The sequence below is a fragment of the Lutjanus erythropterus genome, chromosome 11 (assembly GCF_056507025.1).
Source record: "Lutjanus erythropterus isolate fLutEry1 chromosome 11, fLutEry1.hap2, whole genome shotgun sequence".
In the NCBI taxonomy this organism is placed as follows: Eukaryota; Metazoa; Chordata; class Actinopteri; order Lutjaniformes; family Lutjanidae; genus Lutjanus; species Lutjanus erythropterus.
Window position 1 is genome coordinate 32,710,680 of NC_139327.1, and position 22,159 is coordinate 32,732,838.

General features: G+C 36.8%; 3 protein-coding genes across 3 annotated transcripts in view; 1 reads left to right on the forward strand and 2 right to left on the reverse strand.

Annotated features, from left to right (window-relative positions):
* The window catches only part of LOC146319396 (tubulin-specific chaperone cofactor E-like protein), a 28,040-nt gene extending 19,513 nt beyond the window's left edge, over positions 1 to 8,527 (reverse strand). Inside the window, exon 1 of the mRNA XM_084730001.1 lies at positions 8,389 to 8,527. Within this exon, the coding sequence (XP_084586127.1) occupies positions 8,389 to 8,522 (134 nt within the window). The 5' untranslated portion in view covers positions 8,523 to 8,527. The remainder of the gene's footprint in view (positions 1 to 8,388) is intronic.
* On the forward strand, positions 1,633 to 11,227 carry plekhb1 (pleckstrin homology domain containing B1). The gene is made up of 6 exons (XM_084730005.1): positions 1,633 to 1,781; positions 3,643 to 3,795; positions 6,758 to 6,860; positions 6,939 to 6,978; positions 7,087 to 7,177; positions 10,671 to 11,227. Exons 1-6 carry the CDS (start codon positions 1,745 to 1,747, stop codon positions 10,802 to 10,804), a joined length of 558 nt encoding a protein of 185 aa, XP_084586131.1. The 5' UTR covers positions 1,633 to 1,744; the 3' UTR covers positions 10,805 to 11,227.
* Positions 11,228 to 13,533: 2,306 nt separating this feature from the next.
* sc5d (sterol-C5-desaturase) lies at positions 13,534 to 20,257 on the reverse strand. The gene is made up of 5 exons (XM_084730379.1): positions 20,083 to 20,257; positions 18,799 to 19,016; positions 16,554 to 16,686; positions 16,364 to 16,464; positions 13,534 to 14,537 (listed from the first exon to the last, which is right to left on the reverse strand). Exons 1-5 carry the CDS (start codon positions 20,219 to 20,221, stop codon positions 14,088 to 14,090), a joined length of 1,041 nt encoding a protein of 346 aa, XP_084586505.1. The 5' UTR covers positions 20,222 to 20,257; the 3' UTR covers positions 13,534 to 14,087.
* Positions 20,258 to 22,159: the final 1,902 nt, after the last annotated feature.

Sequence of the window (22,159 nt, forward strand, 5' to 3'; positions counted from 1 at the left end):
CATCTGTTTGGAGTTGCTGGACGCGGCAGCAGCCAAAGTTTCGCAGATTTCCATCTCTGATAGAACTGTTGCCAGGAGAATTGGTGATATGGCCAAGAATAAAAGGGTGTCGAGGAAAAGATTAAAGAGACCCTTAATAAACAGTGATCAGATCAGAGCCACTGTCCTTTGTGTGTCTACAGGACAGCTGAGGCCAAATGTTTCATCAGCTAAAAGGGTTTCCGGTAATGAGTTTGGCGGTTTCTGCTTTAAAAAAAAAAAAAGTTTCTTTCTCTTAAACAAAAAGGTCTAAAAGTCTAAACATATTTATGCTCCCTTTACAGATGAAGATAGATATGTATGGTTCAAACGATCTAGGCCAAACCGTCACTGAATAAGGATCAAAGATTGACAAAACAAGCGTAATTTGATGGTGCACAGTTGCCCTGAAGGATTACATTGCAGCATTGTTCTGCGGGTTGTGGTGGTCTTGTTCAATACTGGACTAATCTAAAACTAAAACAAATGCTTCTCCGGCTCACCATCTAACATTTAACCTGTGCAATGATCCGTCTTTTTCCTTTTTCTTCTTGGCAAACAAAATGTCAGCTGAAGACGTCTCGGCTGACTCAAGTTGAGTTAGCAGTAGCTTACATCAGCCAGCCATTCTTATGAAATCTGCTTTGGAGTCATTATTTTAGCCGACAAAATCCACAGTTGTCAGCTAGAAATGGGAAGCTGCTTTTGTTTACTTGTCTAAGAAATCAAAGGCGTCGTTTGAACAATTGCTCCACCGTTTTCACTGCAAAATGCGGAAATGCAGTGCAAGAATGGAAAGCTTGGCAGGCGTAGGAGGGCGGGGCTTAGCAAAGGGTCAATTAGGCTCTCTCTAACTTATTTTATTTCTTTATCTAAAACTGAACTATTCTAGCCAGTCTGAGCTATTTATTATGCAAGTGGCTCTGCAATTTGGATATTGTACTTTGCCACATCGCAATTTTGATAATATTGGAATTAACTGTGCCGCCCTACTGAACATTTTTGAGTTGTGAACAAAACGAGACATTTGAAGACGTCATCTTGGACTTTAGGAAACACTGATCGACATTTTTCACGATTTTCTGACATTTTATAGACCAACTAATAATTCATTAATTGAGAAAATGATAAACAGATTAATTGATAGTGAAAATAATCAAGTTGCAGCCCCAATTCTGACTTAAGACAATCACATGACTCAGCTGACACGAGTGTTTTCTCTGAGCTATAAAGGGAAATGATGTCACTAACCTGGGAAGACTCCCATACATAACAGACCTGTTGACTGTTTACGATTAGGCTAATCCTCATGTTGTTATTTCAGCGCTGGGATTAACTTGTAAAAAAACATGCTGCATACAGAGCCAACGGGACAGGGCTCACATGAGTTAACTTCATCACGCTCTAACAGGAGTATTCGATAATATAAAGAGGGCATGGCACACGGTGTGAGAGTCAGGAGGAGAGATCAGTCCAGAAACGGTGCCAGCGTGAGGAGGGGGCGTGGCCAAACATTCCTAATCCAGAATGATCCTGTGAGTCAGTCCTGGTCAGAGCCAGATTAATCTACCAGGACCTCACTGTCTGTCTGTGGGACAGAGGGGACACACACACAGACAGAGAGAGTCCGAAACCAGCTGCTGGATGTTTTAGTCAAAACTTTAATTTGTCCAGGTGCTTCTGCTGGATTATTATCATTATAACGTCTTGGACAGCAGATAAACACATGGCGCTCCTGAGGTCAGGCTGGCTGTGGAGGCAGAGTGAGTAGATACAGGAGTTCTGTATTTTTACATCAATAGAGGGGTTATTACAATATGGACTGTCAGGACAAGGAGCAGAAACTCAAGATCTGACTCATTTAAATCAGTGCTGGAAACAATTTTCATTATACATTATTCTTCTTATTCATCTGGGGGTGCAGCTAACAATTTTTTAAAAATTTTTTGTTAAGATATTGATTATTTTCTCGATTCATCGACTCGTTGTTTGGTCCATAAACTGTCTATAAAAATGTAAAAAAAAAAAATTCCCATAGCCCAGATGACCTTCTTAAATGTTAATTAATCACGGCAGCTCTAAAATCAGTTTCTCCAGTGTTTTGTTTTATAAAAGGACTTCTGACTGCTGCGTAGTTTACACAATTCAAACATTAATTGCCAAAGACAACTGTGTCAATTATTTACACGTTTAAGGGTCATAAGTGGCTACTTTTATTTTATTTTATTAAAGAAAAAAGGCAGAAACACACTGTAGATTTATCATAATAAGGTCATCATTAGTTATTCTCTGAACTGATACAAATGCTTGAGCAGCCACTGTGACCAAAACAGTGCGTCTTATTAAACAGATTATTTTTTTTTCTAACTGCAAAAATATAACTCCCATTACATTTTAAAACACAACTAAGTAAAGAAAATAGGACAGACCTATTCAATTACTATTCTATTCAAGTTTTACAAAAGTACAAGAACAAACAAAGCATCTCTGATCATCTTCTAACAAACAATGTAAATACCAATTAATTTAGAATGTCAGCAGGTTTTAAAAGAAGTCTCAAGTATACGATTATTTTAAAATTTATAAATGATTAAAGAGCCAGAATGAGTTTGGTGAAAGGCTGGATTCAACCAACATTCACTCCTTTAAATAAAAGAATAATTTTATGAATCAACATCACTATTATAGAAGCAAAATTATGATAAGGGTCCATTAAATTTTGCTTAAAGTGCTGTTTATATGTACAGCGCACCACATTTAGCAGCTGAATGTAATAGAAACACTTTAAAAATTACCTGAAACATATTCTGAACATTTCTGTCCTGCAGTTTCTTTCTTCCTGTTTTATATTCTGACACTGATAATCACACAGTGATGATGATTAAATACACTGCTGCAACAATTAATCAAATAATCGATCATCAATGAACTATTAAATTAATCGCCGACTTTTTTGATAATCGATTAATCGTTTGAGTATATTTATAAAAAAAAAAAGTAAAAATTCTTTGATCACAGCTTCTTAAATGTGAATTTTTTTTTTGGTTTCTTTATTTCATTCAGTACACTGAATATCTTTGGGTTGTGAATAAAACAACACATTTGAGGACGTCATCTTTGCTTCGGGAAACATTGACATTTTCACCATTTTCTGACATTTTAAAACACGCTACTATTAACTGATTACTCAAGAAAATGATCGACTATGAAAATAATTGTTAGTTGCAGCAACAATCCTCACTGTTTTTGTCTTCGGGGCGCTAACCTAAAACAGGTTTACTGAGAATTTTCTAGAAAATGAAAACTGTATCTGTTATGAAACTCTAACCTTTGTAATTTATAATCCCATTAATTGTCCCTGGCCATGTCTTTAAGTGGCTTACACCGGCAGACAGTCAGTGGAGGATGTATCTGCTGGAATTTACATCCAAAAAACTACAAAATAACCACACAAATCTAAACTACGAACTGACCTCTTACACACAGGTTACTGACTCATCAATGACCTTATCAGTTGTTAATTTGAGGTGAATGAAGGGTGAATTTGACACCAGTCTTACTTCGCAGCTCCCTCCGGGACAGACACCAATGTTACGCTGTGACTGACATGTTTGTCCTCTCCAGCTTCCGTCCTGAAACGCTGGAAGTTAAACTGGTGCGACCTCTGGATCGATGGGAGCCTTTGCTTCTACAAAACTGACAGCAGGAGAGAGTTGGAGCACCGCATCAGCCTCAAGACAACATGTGTGGGCGTGAGATCTGGTCTGGAATGTGGAGGTAAAACACTGTGACAGCTCACCTTTTTGTCAGGTCCATAAAAAACAACACTGCTCAAACCTATAAAACTCAATCTCAGTCTAAACTGTAGTTTTTATTTATTACAAGGGATCAAATGACAATGAGTAACGTTAAAAGACTATTCGACTAGCTGGCGAATATTGTGATTACTGCAGGATGATTTCCTCAATATAACAATAATAATAACAATAATAGTAATATATAATGTTAGTTTGTTCTTTTAATTTTTACTTATTTATATATATATATTCTTATAAATTGACAACTCATTAAATGGTTTGAGCATTTTTTAGTATCTTAAATGTGAATATTTCCTTGTGTCTTGACTTCTCTCTGACAGTGAACTGAATTATCTTTGGGTCGTGGACAAAACAAGACATTTGAGAAATTTACCTTTAATACTAGGAAAAACTGATCAGTGTTTTCACAATTTTCTACATTTTAGTAGTAAATAGTAAATTAATCAGTCGATAATTTTCTCGATTAATAGTTGTTTGTTATAAAATGTCGGAAAATGGTGAAAAGTGTTGATCAGTGTTTGCCAAAGCTCAAGATGACGTCCTCAAATGTCTTGTTTTACTCACAATTCAAAGATATTCAGTTTACTGTCAGAGAGGAGTGAAGAAAGCACAAAGTATTCACATTTCAGAAGCTAAAAATCAGAGAATTTTTACTTTTTTTCTTGGAAAATTTCTCAAATCAATTTATTGATTAGCAAAATAGTCAGGGAATCATTGCAGCCCCGTTGCTGAATCAGACACAAGTTTCTTTTATATTAAACCCATGCTCCATTTTAGGACTCTGGCTGACTTTCCTTATAATAGAGATTTATCTGTTCTCTGGCACTTTTAAATCCTGATGTTACGATGATATGTGGACTCAATGACTGTCAGGCAGGAAAAAGAAAATCCTAATTAGTACTCATTTTTTTGTTGTTCTTTTATTGAGGTGAGGATGGAAATGTGGCACCAAAGATGCAAAAGACTGATAAAGAGCAAGAAATTAAGCTGCTCTATAGTGTTTAATTAGTCTCAAAATCTGCATGTGCATGTGATACGAGCAACAACAGCAGGGGCGGATCATCTAAAGTTGATATTTTTAATACTGAATTACTACCCAGCCTGAGCTGCTAAATAAAGATCAAAAATCACAAAACTGAGTCTCAACAAATGCTGGACACCAGAAGTGTTGCAGCGCTGCCATTTGGAAAAGTTCTGATCTGTTGAGTGGGCTTCAACCTGGAGGAAGCCAAGGCTTTAAACCAACAATGTGCCTCATCAGCTGTTCAGGACTTAACGGCAGATATTACAGGCAGCCATCATGTGGGTGTCAGTTGAGCTGTGTCCCACTTTCACACTCCTTATAATTCCCAATAATTCAAAACAGTTTTTGAGTATGTAGTCTGTGTTCACGCTGGTGAACTGACAATAAATTATACCAAAAACAGTAAGGAACACAGATTTTTCAGTGAGCTGTTCATGCACACTACTCTCCCACAATGCAACGGACAAAGAAAACTTTAGAAAACAAAAAATAACTTTTGGAAAAACGTTTGCTCTCTTTTTGTGAAGGTAAGTCAAGCATCATTTTCTTTTCGTATATAAAAATGTCAACTGTGTAGATTTCTTGCATTTGCAGTTACTGCAAATGCAGGGGCATTTAGCAGCCAAGGAGTATGAGACCATTTTACAGAACCAGATGCCTCCTGCAGTGTCAGACAGTAACTTGCTTCACGATACTTCTTCATGCAAGGATAACCACACCTACAGCTGAAGAAAAATTTCACAAAAATAAGAGTAAATCAAATGCCTTTTGTGGCCTCCTGATTATCAGATCTGTACATTCATAAACTGTCTTACGGACTTCTAAGATGAGTGTGAAAAAATGACAACATGGCCTCAATCCTTAAACAAAATGTCATCAATAGCAATAACAAAATTGTTCAATAAATGTTCAACAGTTTCACTTAAATGCAAACAACCATGAGGGCACATAATGAACACACCCTGGCTCATAATGTAACACAACAACAGAACCAGTGAGAGCGAAAAGAAAAGTGCAGATGGTGTGGAAATCTGTTAACAAAACGTTAGGGCTGAAGGATTTTGAAAAAAAAAAATCTAATGACGACTATTTTTACTGATACTGCATTTGCGATATGATCTGCACTTTTGGAGGGAAAGATCATTTTTACATTATCGTTCTCATTTTCGTTTTTGCAGCTAACTGCAATGATTTGTTGATTAACTGATTAGCTGTCAATGATTAATTACTTGACAACTATTTTGATAATCGATTAATCAGAAAATTAAAAGAAAATTAAAGAAAATTCTCTGATTTCATCTCCTCAAATGTGAATATTTTCTGGTTTCTTTACTCCTCTCTGACAGTAAACAAAACATCTTTGAGCCGTGTTCAAAAACAAGACATTTTAGGACGTCATCTCGGACTTTGAGAAACACTGATCAACATATTCTGACATTTTATGGACCAAAGAACAGATCGATTAATCGTAACAATGATTGACAGATTCATTGATAATGAAAATATTCATTAGTTGCAGCCTTACAAACATGTTTTCTTAAGTCTATAGAATCTGTTGTGTAGGTCAGCACATCTCTGTAGCACCACAGTAATTTTACAAACAACAATTGGGTTTTAGCAAATATTGGACCTCAATAGTAGTGGACCATAGTGAGTTTTTTTTTTTTTTTTTTAAGTCTCTTACTTGTGTACCTCGATAAATAAAATGGTTAAACTCAGAGTAAGGCAGTTAAATTTTAAGTAAAAGGGTTAAATTCAAACTTTTTTCACCTGCTCTTTAATAAAAATAGGTTTACCTAAATATAATGTATAATAAAGAGACTGTCATCTGTCTCTGAGGTTTTGATTCACATATTTAACATGTTTTTTGGTGAATTACCTTGTTCTTGTGCTGCAGATGTGACTCCACCAGAGAGTAACCCCAGAGAGAATCGCATCGTGATTCAGCTGAGAGACGGCTCGACGGTCAACCTGTGTGCCAACAGTGAGGATGAATCCATGTGAGTATTCTACACTACACTCTCGTCCTGTCCGCTCTGCCTCCTTCCATTCTTCATCTCCGTTCTCGTCTTCCTCAGAGCGTGGAAGCTGACCCTGCTGGAGACCAGGAGGAACCCCGTGAGTGATCCACGTTCTCTGTCGGAGCTCGAACATGATCCTCTCACTCTCAGCAGGGTGTAATATCACCACCTCAGAGCTAAAAGCTTGTTTTTTTTTTTCTTGTAGGAGTTCATATATGACCCGTATGATGACTCCTACCAGGCGGTTCCCATCAACAGCTACCACACAGTCTACATCACACCTGGAGCAGGACCAGGTAGGTTAACAAAAACTAACCAGAACCGACCAGGGATCTTTGACAGACTCACAGACTCAACTGGGGATGCACAATCATGGCCAGTGCATAATAAAAAATCAAGAAGCTGGATTTTTTTTCATTAAAGAGGTCAAATGTGTGACAAACAGTGTTATAATGAAGTACTGTAGTGCTGCAGAGATGCTCTCACATACGAATCTTGTTCTCCAGATGGAAGAAAACATGTTTGTTTGGTGCTACAGACCCCAACAAATGTCACATGATTTATATATTTTTGTGTGTGTGTGAAAATAAAAAATACCTTTGATACTCAAAGTACATTTTGCCGATAACACTACTGTACTTTAATTAACACTCCGATTTCAGGGTTTTGATTTGTGGCAGTATTTTTAGATTACAGTAGCTTCTCTACTTTCCTACTTCTTCCACCACTTTTACACTGCGGTACATATATATATTAAAACATAAGTCTGGCCATGTTATATCGAGAAGTATACTTCTTTTAAACTAAACATAAGTGTATACTTTCAGTTTACTTTTTGCGTACATATCAAAGATATATTCTCAACAAAATTATACTTAAGTATACTTGGCTTACACTCAAAAGTATACAGAAAAGTCTAAGTATATCTGACTTAAACTTATAATATTTTTGATCAAGATATTCTTAAGAATAGTGTAATTAAATAGTCTTGCCTTATGCATAACATTTAAGTATACTTGGCTTGTAGTTGTGCTTACTTTTTGATGGAGTATCCTATTTAAATATTTTTTTTAAAGACACATGTTGCCTTTCTTGAGGTAATATTGCAGCGTATATTTTTCAAATCATCTTATGTTTGTGGGCTGATTTCAGAGATGCTCTTCAATCAAACCAATTATAATATCAACCTCACCTGAAGACTGCGTTCATACTGTTTGTTGTACATGTTTTGATATTTTAAAGTACACTTTTATAAACTAAAATGTGGGCCAATTTAGTCCCAAAAGGTGGTGAAGTAGTACACTATTAGTAAACCTTTTAAAGTTGACACAAGCCTATTTGAATTTGTCGTTTTTAGACCTGCTTTTTACGAACAACCTTTCTTGGAAAAACAAGACATAATTTAACTTCCTATTTCACAAAACTTTACCGTTATTACATAAAATATGCAACACAACATGAATGCAGCCAACGAACTCAACGTTAGTCTCTCAGTCAGCAGACTTACCTGTGTCCTGAGGTGGCTGCTCCTCCTCTGTATGATGTCGGTGTGTAAATTAAACATACTCCAGTTGAAGACAGTAGAATTGTCAACCTTCTGTTTTTATTCTCCAACTCTTTTGAGGTCACCGCCACTTTCATTCAATAGTTTTCACGGTCCGCCACGTCTCTCTAACGTTTTTGTCCTTTGACCTGGACGCACCTGTGTGGCGCGTGGCCTAATTAAAAACGCTGGAGCGTTTGATTTGTGTCTCCTACCGTCCCCGCTGGGCGGTGCGTTAAATAAGTGATGAAGTGGGATAAAGCCACTTTTTACCTAAAAAAAAAAAAAGGATTAAGTAATGTGTATGACGCCTATGGTGTATTATTATTATTATTATTAGATTGGTTCATATGGAAACAGGTAGATTCACCTGCTCTATACATAAACCCATCAATAGAAATTCAGTCTAATAAAAAATGTGCCTGTATGTTGAGAACATGAGAGAAACATTATTAAATGAATTAATAAAATTAAGCATTAAGAAATGGGACTCATTTGGTTTGCATGCAGAAACTAAACTAAACTACACTAAACAAACTTAAAAACTCTGGATGAATTTAAGCCATTTTTGTGGAAATAAAACCTGAATGATGGTGTAAATATATTATAATATAATTAACTGTATGATGTTTGGTTTGTCTGGCTCAGGGGTCAGCAACCTGCTCCTCTCCGCTGCCTCCTGTGGCTTAGTGAAAAAACATTTTAACTGTCAGTTTTCATTGTCGTTGGCCTTAAAATTTTTCTTACATTCTCAAATTGTAAAAATGTGTAGCCTATATAAAACAATGATTTATTTTGTATATTAAAATGTGCATCATAGCCTACATCTACAGCTTGCTGCCTTTTCCTCTAATTTTTGCTGGTCTTGTGCACAATGTATTTGCCCACAAATTAATCAGCAAGAGAAATATTATGTACTAGAGATGTTCTGATACCATGATGTGTCAGTCGATATGGATCAAATGCAAGTGTGTTTTTTAAAAAATGATAATAATACTAACTGTATAGATGTGATATGTTTGTTATCTTCTTTATATGTCTTGGATCCAGTTAAACCTTTTGTAAAACCTGCACAAATACATGGAGAGAAGGAATGCAATATATAACTTGGAAAAAATGTTGGGAGTACAGGACGCTGCAGGGAAGCAGCAGGGTCCCAGTTAATAAATTACATAGTATTGGATTGGAAAATTTCATTCCAGGCCACATTTCGTCCTGGAACAAAGTTAAGCTTTGGGCCCCCATTGACTCCATCGTTCCTCCCACTGTCTGTGCATTGTGTCTGTATCCTGCTACCTTTAATTTCCCGGTACAGTACAGCGCACACAGCAGACTTCACAGGGCAGCACAGTGCTCCAGTTCTGAAATATTAAGCCTCTACGGTGTGCCGTTGCCCTCAGGCAACAAATGCTCCCTTCTGGGACCTCACACTGCCCCCGTACTTTTTTAAATTAAAAAACTAATATCACAAGACGTGTCTGTGTCCAATGAACTGAGAGTCTGAATCGGCCATGGCTCTTTGTCTGGGTGCAGAGCTGTCCTATCAGGAAGCAAAGCTGCATGGGAAGATTAATACCACTTTTTAACATGTTAAAATTGAAATAATATCATATAAAAATATATATTCACGTGCATGAGAATATAAATAAGTATGTTTAGTTGTTTAAAGACTTATTTTCTTTTCGTTCTTTTTTTGTTGCCTTTGAGCATCATTGTGCAGTTAGATCACTTTTGTTCAGACAACATGACCACAGTGTTGTTTCTTTGCTATCTATCTACTGATACTTACTAGAAATGGACGCAATAATATTTTATAGGCAGAACAGAACACGATCGAGCAGTTCGGGTCTTTCCCTCTGACAGTGAGGACAGAGGGCTTGAGGAGAGTGAGGAGAAGTGGATCCCCAAATCAGGTTTGAGCCAAAGTTAGGAAAAGTCAGTGTCCTTTGTAAGAAAAAAGAGAAACATTTTATGATTGATCCATTATCAGGGATTTCATTGCTCCCTAAAAATGGTGGTTTGCTATGTGGTAATTTTCTTTGAAACAGTTTTATTTAGGAATATGCATTATTCTAAGACAGATGAGACACTGGCACAAGACGAGGTTAAAATGCCGGAGCCACAGACCATCAGTTGTCTTCTCCTCTGATTCTGACTTGACATTTCGGAGCTCCTCCCTCACTACGACTGCCAACAAGTTGACCTTAAACATCGACTCCATCCTCATTCTGTGCCCTTTTTCTCAGGAACCCACCAGGTGATTGTTCAGAGGGACCCATTTGATGGAGTGATGGAGAGCCTAGCACTGGGATTACTGGCAGGCATGGCGGCAGGAACAGCCATGAGATCCTTCCTCTGGATGCCCCTCTTCTTCTGCTGAGACGATCTCCGTTACACAACAACTGTCCTCACACACCTGGAGCCTGACATCAGCACGTGTAGAAAGGCTTTGACATCTTTTGACTCATCTCTTTACAAATCATCTCTGCTGTGATAATCGGCTGCTCTTCTGGTCGTTCAGTTTTTGTCTTGTGTGCACTTTTGCATGTAAGACCTAAGAAGCTGAAACGATGCTTTGTAATAATATTCCTCCTGCTTTTACAATTGTGCATCCAACACAATGAATCTACCCATGACCATTTACAAATGTCAAGAAGTCACTTTTTTATCTGAACATTCTTTTATCTGCTGCCTGAATTTTACACTTTGCAAGCTTGAAACGTGTAGTTTGTAAAATTAATACATGTGTAGTTTGTAAGTTGTGTAGCCTGTATAGGAAATAAATTGATGTATTAAAAGATAATTAAGGATGGCGATCTAAAATCATTGTTTGCATACAACAAACAATTCGTAAATTTTAAACTGTAGCATAGTATAAACAATCTAAACTCAAGGTCAAAGCTTTTTCCTGAGCTTTCAACCGTATTACACGCATGGATTCATCAGTAGATGGAGCTTTCTCACCCGTCACAGACTTCTTGACATACAAGCTCCGAAAATAAAATTACAGGCCTGCAGCCTCAAACTTCACCCGCTACATCTGCTGATGAAGACTGTGTGAAAAAGTTGGTAAGAAAACTTTTGAGTTGGGACCATTTGTCAAGGTCAAGATTGATCTTTGATGGCTTTTTTAAGCAAACACAGATTAGGAGTCGCAAAAATTAAGTGGATAAAAATATGAAAACAGAGACAAGCAAGGGGGAAAAAATGTGGGATAGCTAATTAAACTTTAGTTAATATTGTTTGTTAACAGTAAAATAACTAAATTATTTGTAAACCTTTAAGAAATGATATTTGTAACACTACACACTACATTTTTTAATGATTAATAATTAGTCACACTCACTCAGTCAAACTCACACTCAGTCGTTACCAAAAAGCAGTGACGTAGGTTACAGTGCTTTTTAAAAGGGTTTGGGAAGTTACACTTTCACACTCAACACACTGTTCTAGTTTTCACTGTAGGAATATACAACCCAACCACAGAAAAATTTCAAAGTGAAAACTTTTACTTCTTGTTCTCTCAATCTGTGTTAGTGCACCTGAGCAACGACTGGAAACCACAGAACCAAGTTAGTTGAATTTCTTAAGAGGAAAAGAGAGAAGACTTGTTGCCTCATCACACCAAGTTAGTGTCATCAGGGGAAGGTTGCACAAAGTTTGGTCTACTAAGAAAGGCCAGTCTAAGATTTTCAGTTAAACTGCTTCAGAACAAAGTAATTTTACAGTTTGTGAGGTCATAACTACTGTGGTTCCTTATAAACCTGACCTGTTTTGAACACTTACGTTGACTCCAGCTACTTAACTATTTACAATTTGTCTTTTCAGTTATTGCTGCAGTGAATTTTCTTGGTAAAACAGTCTTAACTGCTTAACTGTACCAGAAGGGACAACCTTTCTGCAGGAGGGAGCAGAGCTTCCCCGGGACCGTTTTCTTAATCCCACTCCTACCGGATTTCTGACCAATACCTTCAATCTGCGTGTTCAAGACCAGCCGCAGCAAAGTTTAAACTGTCCCCTCCCATTAGATTTGCGGCCCATGGGACCCCGATTCCACTGCAGTCCTCTAATGCACTGGTTCCCAAGCTGGGGATCTCAAACCCCAGTGGGGGGGTTTCCAAAGTTTCACTGAGAATTGCGAGGCCCTCCTGATTTTAAGGTGTGTAGGAAACTTTAAAAATATATATACAGTAGGCCTATATCTCAACATTTCATTCATTTCTGTGATGAAAACTAAGTTAAATGTTATTTTTAAAGTTTTGTATCATTATTTATGATATAAACTTCAAACAAATAATACAGGCTCAGGTCACAGTGAAGGTCCTGAACACAAGCTATATTCACAAAATACACAATACAGACAGAGAATTGTACAAAAAATATTCCTAAAAATCATGGAATCATGGAAAAAATCAAGGAAAATTACAACAATTTTCAACTTAAATCTCAAGGCCTTTTCACACCGGGGATGAAACAAAAGACGATTAAAAAAAAAAAAAAAAAGCAGAATATCTGTTGATGATTTTTTTGCATTCAAACCAAGTCCCACACGAATATCTGCACTCCAGCGAAAAGTAAATCCACGCACTGACACAAAATCACTTGCTACACTTCAAGCCGCAGCAGCAACAGCAGCAATGAGGAGTTTATTTTCTATCTTTTGAGTTGTAAAAGAAAAAAACAACAACAAACCCTTGTATACCTAAAATTGAGAAGGAGAGGAAAAATTTTCACTTCTGCACCAAGTTTGAAGAAGAAGATGAGGAGTCATTTAAGAGAGCTGATTGACCAGCAGCAGCAGCAAACTGCAGGTAAATTGTAATACATGATTTATAAACAGTTCCAGCTGTGTGCATTCATACTCCGCCTGCTTGGAAGTTTAAACAATGACATTTTCTGTAGATTGTTGAAGCTTGATTTACACACCATCGTCATGCTGTGTTTTTTTTCCCCCTTTTTTCATCTAAAAATGAAGCTCTGTGAAATGTGTGAACCAAGCAAATCTGCTATGGTGAATGTTTTGAACGTGACATTAACAACAACATGCAGTTTGACCGGGTCAAATGTGTGCATGTCGCAAATAAAACTTTGTTTCAAAAGAGGAAAAGCTTCAATATTGCTCAGAGAAAAATATCCTTGTTGGTGTAAAAGCTTGCATTGATTTTACACTGGTTTGAAAATTAATATTTATGTATTTATAAATAATTATTAATGTGCAAATGAATTAAAAAAATGTGTCTGGTGTGAAAAGGCCTTAAGTCTGCTGGTAACCCTTTGAGTACATCTCTATGCAGTTAGCTACATGGGGCTAATTAGTTTTTATTATTATTATTGTTATCGTTTAAGTAAAATTAAGTTTAGAAATCTTTAAAAAACTTGCACTCTGCACCGATATATCTCTGTAACAGAGGTGGAAAAGTGTAGTGAAGCATTTCCTACTTTGCCACATTGTTCAGATTCAATCTGAACTTACAAAAATCTACTTGTTAAATCTAAGATTGTGTTAAAATCGACTCTGTGACAGCAGCCCCTCCCTCTAATGATATCAATCTCACTCACAACAGCTTATTTGGCAAACATACTCAAAATATGCTCTGATATAACCGAGTACGCATGTAGCAAATTGTCTTTACAAAAATAATTTTCTTAACTTTCAGCAGTTGTTACTCCTCCTTACATGTGACTCCTCTCTGCGTATGTCCGTTCACCTGCCCTTCATCTCTGATCTTGCCCTCTGCTCGAAGTTTCTTGATCAGATCAAGGGGCCCTTTGCCCATCAGAGCCGACGGGTGCCTGTAGGAGCCTCCCACGCGGTCCCACAGGGTGAAGTACTGGCCGTAGTTGTAGTCGAAGAAGAGGTGGTGGTCGGTGTGGTGGGCCGAGCCGTTGATGACGCTCGTCAGGGCGTCAGGGACGCGATAGTCGCCGTCGTGGATGGAGATGGTCCAGATGTTGACGAATACGTACAGGGCCAGGTAGAGCACCTTGTGAAGGGGGAAGAGGAAGGGGTAGATGTGGTACGGGAGCCCCTGCATGAAGCCGTCCACCGGGTGGAAGGCGTGGCTGGCGAACGGAGTGGGGATCTTCCACAAGTGGTGTGGTTTGTGAAACATCTGTCGGGAGGAACAAGAAACAAACAGGTCAGAGAGAGACAGTTTCTATATCACGGTGACTTTTGCACAATTTCCTTTTATTTATGGTAATTATAAAAAAAAGTGTTGACTATGTTAAGGTCACTACAGAAAAAGATGAATAACGATAATAATGTTGTTTAACTAAGATTTTCTAGTGTTAATGAATAAATGACACAATACTAATTTATGCTTAAATCTAATGTTGTATTTGTTTGGTCTCAGCATTGGGCAAGTTACTAAAATTGAGTAATTAGTTACAGTTACGTCTCTCACCAATTTCTGCATATCAAAGTAATTTAACACTCGGAAAAGTAACTTTTGCATTACTTTTACATGTCTGCTTCAAAACTTTTATTAATGCACATACAGCTGTGCTATTTTCATACAGACATATAATCATATGAGTTATTAATACTCCCACCCACCAGAGGGCAGCAACGACTAGCGTTCCTACACATAAGCAACACTGGCTGTAGTTAGACGCACAATGACACATGAATGAATCAATGACTTTATTTCGAATCTAAAAAATAAAAAGCAGATATAAAAACAAATGTTGTCCAGAAAGGTATCAAGTAACAAACCTATTTAAATGTTAAGTAACTGCTACTGTGTTATTTAATTTGAAAAAGTTATTAGTTTACATATCCAGTTACTGCCAAAAGTTTTGGAGTCACAGTCAAACAGTGTGTGGGATCCTGGAGACAGCTGGCCCTTTTTAATGGATCAGAAAACACGCTGGAGATGTTTTTTAGATTCACACTTGATGATTTTTCCTGATTTGATGAGAATTTCTTTCAAACATGCTTTTGAACTGATGACAGAGGTTTGAGAGGTTTGAAACAGAAAATGACACTCTGTTTCTGTTTGGTGTCTCAAAATTGGTTGATCTGGTGATTTGGTGTCAAGGTGAGCCTGAAAATGAGGTGGTAATGCCAATCCTAATGTAAAAAGGGTAAAACAGGGCACAGTAGAGCTGATACATTGGGCTAATATCATTGGTAGATATTATTGCATTAGGGATGCACAAGAATGTCAGGAATGCCATCAGTAAAGGCCATAAAGGCTTTAAAATTAAATAACATATTAGCCTGAAATAACCATTTCTGTCAATATGTCAGGCCAATAAGACGATGCTTTAATTATGTTAATGCAATGCCATTAAGTCTGCAGTGTGATGGGTTTTTTTTGACGCAGTCATCAATGATTTAATGATTTAACTGCCCATATTAAGAGCCGTCATCCCGGTCATTAGGACAAATTTGTGAGGAACAAAGAGAAACAGGCACCAGGGAAAAAAACTGCCAGAAATAGTTTTCTTATTTTGTCCAGTGACTGTGTCCATTTTGAAATGCCTTGCATTTGCCAGTGGGCAATTATAATATGAGATAATAATATTTTAATTCCATTACAGGGGAGACTTCATTTTCTCTGCAATTAAGAAAAAAATACTTGCATGATTTGGCATCAGCCAAAACTGGCAAGTATCAGCATATTGGATATGAGCAAAAATCCAATATCCTGCATCCCTAATCTGCATGACTAAATGCCACTAGAAAATATGTGCTCAGGAATTTTGGTGAATTACCCCTTTAAACATTATAAACATGCATATTGTAAATATGTTAAATATATTAAACAGGGAAAAAAACTGATTGATACAGTCATACTGGCAGATATTAAACAGCACAGATCGACATTTCAGTAATTATACTGTGTCAAAATAATGAAGGGTTGATGTTAGAGTGCATTATGTGGCCTTAAAGATGAGTTCAAACAAACAAACAAAGCACAGTTGTTCTCACCTTGTAAATTAGCTTGTGATGTAGGAAGCGATGAATCCAGTAGATACACATGTCGGTGAAAAACAGGAAGGAGATCATACTGAGGAAGAGTCCCGCCCAACCTGAAAACACACAGAGCAGGTCACGTTCAGGGTTTCAGCCCGATGACATGAAAATGACGGGAAGCTGGCGAGGACGTTATGAAACGTACCCAGCGGCGACTCGTCGACATTGTCGTACAGTTTGCTGTATCCTCTGACTTCAGCGAAGAACAAAGCCACAGTGGGAATACTGATCCAGGGCAGAGACGTCATCGCATATTTAATCTCCCTCTGAACCTGATTCTGACGAGGAAAAATAAGAATAAACATTTAAAATAACTGATAGATAAGATGGAATGCAAAGAATTGAAAAAAATACAGATGGTATATACAATTAACACACAGAAATATGACTGCAATAGAATATTTTTAACCATAAACAGAATCCTGTTAACTATTTAGCAAACTGGCTGAGAAAAACTGAGTGAACTCACAGATGAAGCTGGTGATGCTCTTTCATTTTCTTACAGTCAACAAATCACATGAAAAACCCCGAAACCGACAATGAATTAAGTGGTTTACTCCTCCGTGCCATCAAACACAAGTCTATGAGCCACATCGTGACACTGGGTGACACTGCATGACATTTAATTAGTTTAAAAATATCCGCACATAAAACCCAGAGTGCACAGAACTAAGGCTGCACAGTTAATCGAAACTTTAGCTAAATCACGATATGGCGATATGATATTTTCAAATCATAGGGCGGGCAATATTTGTTAATGGCAAAATGTGTGTCAAAAACATTTAAATGAATGATTGTCATGAGGCAGAGATGTCCTGTCCTAAAAATCTGATTCTACAGAAACATCTTCATCTGGTACAGATTCCTGCAAAAGAATTCCACCATAGTCATGTTTCCCCTTTCGTGCTCCTCAGAGCTCCCTGCCCTGCATGTTTTAGATGTTTCCCACCTCAAACACACCTGATTCAAATGATCAGCTCATTATCAGGCTTCATGACGAGCCGATCATCTGAATCAGGTGTGTCGGAGCAGGGAAACATCTAAAACATGCAGGGCGGTGGGCCCGGAGGACCAGGATAGAGGAAACACTGTATATGATTTTCAATCAAAATGAGAAAAAGATGTAAAAATGATCATTACCTCTAATATTGCAAATCATATCACAATTGCAATATCAGTCAAAGTAATCGCAATTAGATATTTTTCAAAATCGTTCAGCCCTGCACAGAACAGTATCCGTGAGAGGAAAAGCATCTCCACAAGGGAGCATTTCTGCGCCGCCTGCACGAATTGTGGTCCCACAAGCACAGGACTGTAATGAGCTCAAGCTCGACCTCCCTACACATGTGGATATAGTGACTAAGTGGGTGAAGTCAAATTACAGAACAGCTAAAACAGTCTGGTAAGTTCAGAACATGTCATAACTTTACTGTAACATAGCCCTTAAAACCAGGAGAAGACAACACGGAAACCATATCAAGATATAACAATATCCAGTATCCAAAATCTAATCTCAGATCACGACATTGAAATACTATCGATATATTTACCACTCGTACACCGGAGGACCAAATGTGTGTTAATTCATGGCTGAAAGTAGTCCCCAAACAAATGCACTGTGTGCTGTTTGAGTGACCAGCTGTTTTAGGAAATTACTCAGTCTTTTACAAGAATAAAACTACAAATTTATAACTATTTTCTTCAGTAGGGCTTAAAAATTTAGAAGAAATATTCAATTGCAATTATTTTAACTGATACTGCAATTGCGACATGATTTGAGATGTTAGAGGAAAGGATCATTTCTGCATCACTGTTCTTATTTTCACTGGAATTGGCAATAACTAAATTGGGAAGAAAAGTATAAATAAATCCCAACGTGAGCCTGTGAAAACTGTGAGAAATAAAGCCTGACCCGACCCGACCCAACCCGAACCCGTTGGGTCCCGTTGGGTTTCATCGTTTAGCCAAGGTCAGATAAGAGAGCATACAACTAGGCCTTTATAACACCAGATAAAAGGCTTCACATTAACACAAAAATGTTTGTCAGACACTAATGAGACCATAAGGGGTGAACCAATTAATATAAACAAATGTAAAATACAATAGTGTGCATTGCAAAAACTCTAACCTCCGAAGCCATATCAGGTGCACTATAATTCAGTCCAGAACCACCAAAATCTATAAAGTTGAGTCGACTCCTCAACAAAAGTGAGCGTAATAAGCAGCATAAAACTGGTATTGATTGCATAACTCCATTTTCTTCTGCAGGTGTTCAAATAAATTTCTCCATCCCTTGTAAATGCAAAGTTCAATTGATTACTTCAGGTTTAGCTGTGCCAACATTCGGTTTATTACCACACCGATCATAAAACGAGATACAGGCTTTCTACCTCTAAGAAGTGTGGGTGTTTCTTCAGACTGTGGTCGAAGATGAAGTAGTAGCTGATGGCTCCCAGGCCCAGGTACAGGACCGCTGCCCCGAGGTTCGTCACCACCAGCAGGCTGATGATCTGGCGCAGGGCGCCGTCCTCAGGCCATGACGCAGGGTAAACATACGGGGTGAGGACGTAGTAGTCAGCAACATTCAGCACAAGATCCATGGTTGAATCTGTGAAGAATGGAAAAGACACACAGAGTGAAACATCACATAAAGACACATTTTAAAAAGATGCTAAGTGCACTGCATTGTTTTTAGTGGTAACCCTCTGAGACAAGTTTTTAGTAACATTTTACATAAACCAACCATTTTTAACTGTATTAATAATCAAGAAATGGTTTAAAAGAACAGCGTTTGATATTGGGCTGCAACTAATGATTATTTTCAACATCGATTGATAGTTGTTTGGTCTATAAAATGTGAGAAAATGGTGGAAAATCAGTCAAATCAATCAAAGCTTTTTGTTTTGTCCACAGCCCAAAGATATTCAGTTTACTGTCAAAGAGGAGTAAAGAAACAAGAAAATATTCACATTTGAGAAACTGAAGCTATAGAATTTGGATATTTTCTTAAAAAAAAAAAAAAAAATACTGATAACGATTAATTGATTAGCAGAGCAGTCGGCAATAACTAAAATAGATGACAACTAATTGATTAATCAACTATCCTAATAATTTCAGCTCCAAACACATCAATAAAATTAGTACACAAAAGGTTTTTCACATATTACTTCAACACTGCACTCACTGCAGTTTTCTGTAGCACAATAAGCCATTACATTAATAATCAGCAGTTGGATACTTGTCTGTCTATTACATGTTTTGTGTGAACTATTATTTCCAGGTTATTGTGGACCCTGACTGGACTTCTGAACCCTGTAATGTGGCCAAATCTTGACTTCACACTTAAATCACAATGGATTTCAATTCTAACCCGCAGTTTTAAGAAAAACAGGCCACATTACCACAGATAGAGCGATGCATTATTAGTGAATATGGAACTTTTTGTTAATCCTGCGCATGTTTTTTATGTAAAAACAAGCGAGAAATGATCCAGATGTCACATTTATGCTTTACTGATCAACCAATAGCGTTACTTGTGACAACTACTGTGACAATATAAATAAAAAGCTGCATCACAAAGGTTGAATCACGTGGTAATATAAGTTAATATGTGAGCTACACTCTCATATTGTTAATATAAAGTTATTATCTGTGTCATTTAAATAACACTTTACCTTGTGTAAGTTGCTCCTGTTCCGGTACAGCAGCGGAGGGAGGGACGCGTCCAGAGCTAAAGACGAGCGAGCGACCAATCAGCAGCGACTTGCTCGTTACATCACAGAACGGCCATCCAATGAGCGCGCAGTTTCTCATCACGGCAGGTTTGTTGTTAAATCCGATTGGCCAATTGCAGGATCTGATCATGGTGGTACACGGACAGACAGATGTGTGTGACATTAAAGGGAAATTCTGAATAAACAAACGGGAAAAAATATAACAAAAGATGTTTTCCTGGTTTTACCTAAGTTTTTGATTATCTTTTATTTCTTAAAAATGTTTTGATTTTTCTATTTTTATCTTTTACACTGTATTTATTATTGTGTTTTACTGTATTTTAATCTGTTTTTTACTTTTTTTTTTTTTTTAACAATTTTTAAACACCGTGATTTTACAAGTACAAGTACTGAAAAGAGCTCTATCAATAATAATGGTAATAATAATAATAATAATAATAATAATAATAATAATAATAATAATAATAATGTTTAGATGATAGATAATAACAATAATAATAATAATAATAATAATAACAATAATAATAATAATAATAATAATAATAATAATAATAATAATAATAATAATGATAATAATAATAATAATAATAATAATAATAATAATAATGTGAATTATCCAGAACGTACAGTTTAATCAAAAATGTGTTAGATTAAGTCTAATTAAGTTATCAGTTATTATTATTCTGTACATGGTGGTTCACAACCTGGAGGTCCTGATGTCCCACTAGAGAACTTCATTAATTTTTGTGAAGAAAACTAACTTAAAAGACATTTTTAAAGTTTAGATCATTACCTAAGATATAAACTCTCAGCCAGGTCCTGCATTTCATTTTATTTTCATTTCACTCATTTTATCCATTATTATAAAGGGACTTGACTCAGTTAAAACTGGTTTGCAGCAGGTTCCTGTTCTGCAGCATAAAAGACAGAATCACACTGCGAAATGAAGAAAGTCAAGAAAAGCAAAAACTAAAGACAACCAGTAACACTGGCATCCAGAGAGAAGAGGACTTAAATGAAGTGGGCAGATATTGTGGGTTTAATTGGTGGTTGCACACGTGTCCTTGCATCAGATAGTGTGTATACGTCTGTTTCAAATGTGCGCCTGAGGTTATTGTTCTATTGTGATCTCATTCCAGAGTTTGGCGTATGTGTGAAAAAATTATCTCTGACCATTAGCTGGTAAGTATGCAATTAAAACCAAGGAACTGATAAAACAATGACCAACTGTCAAGGAGAAGAAAGTACTAAATTTGTCCAAAAAAGAAAAAAATTATATATGATTGATTTTTAATGATTCCAAAAACATAATGCAAAAATAAAACTGTCTAAAATAAGATAAAACATCATGAAAACTTATCTTGAATGTCATATTCACTACTCAAAATTCATCAGAATCAGTGGTTTTACACAAAACATCCTGCAGTTATTATTATTAATATTATGTGTTGAATTTAATGCTGTATATTTAAATGCCGTTTTACAGCTATAACTCTACCAACTTCGTGAATATTTCATTTTTCAAATTTTGCTGTCAGAATAATAAAATAAAATACAAAACTAAACTACTTGGTTTTAATGGCAGTGATGATGAATTGCTTCCATTCTGTTGTGAAACTGACTCCTCACTCATCCCGCCACAAGGTGTCGCCAGCAGTCTGAGGTAGGAAGCAGCCTCAGCCTGTTCTGTAACACAGTTTATTACAGGGGCTGTGTTATGCATGAACATTATTGTGATATCACTGGAGATTAATGAAATAAAACACACATAAATTCAATACTAAGCACACTTTAATCTCCCATATTAGGCTGCAGGAATATTATGAGAATATTACATTTGAGAAAAGGTTATAACCCTCCATAAACCGTGCAATTTTATTTCCTTTAAGGTTTATAAAATTTATTAGAGGACATATCAACTTCCCTTCTAAGGTCATTTGTCAGCTTGTTATTACTTATTTTATTAATTTCTGTAGGAATGTGATTTTGTTGTTTTAAGAACAGCTGTTTTTTCTTC

What these genes read in the sequence shown, in the direction of transcription:
- plekhb1 (XM_084730005.1), top strand. Translation starts at nt 1,745, where the DNA reads ATGGCGCTCCTGAGGTCAGGCTGGCTGTGGAGGCAGA. An exon ending in AGGCTGGCTGTGGAGGCAGA is followed by an intron (nt 1,782 to 3,642) that starts GTGAGTAGATAC and finishes TGTCCTCTCCAG; the next exon opens with CTTCCGTCCTGAAACGCTGG. An exon ending in ATCTGGTCTGGAATGTGGAG is followed by an intron (nt 3,796 to 6,757) that starts GTAAAACACTGT and finishes CTTGTGCTGCAG; the next exon opens with ATGTGACTCCACCAGAGAGT.
- sc5d (XM_084730379.1), bottom strand. Translation starts at nt 20,221, where the DNA reads ATGAGAAACTGCGCGCTCATTGGATGGCCGTTCTGTGATGTAACGAGC. An exon ending in ACAGGAGCAACTTACACAAG is followed by an intron (nt 19,017 to 20,082) that starts GTAAAGTGTTAT and finishes CATTCTTCACAG; the next exon opens with ATTCAACCATGGATCTTGTG. An exon ending in TGTCGACGAGTCGCCGCTGG is followed by an intron (nt 16,465 to 16,553) that starts GTACGTTTCATA and finishes GTGTGTTTTCAG; the next exon opens with GTTGGGCGGGACTCTTCCTC.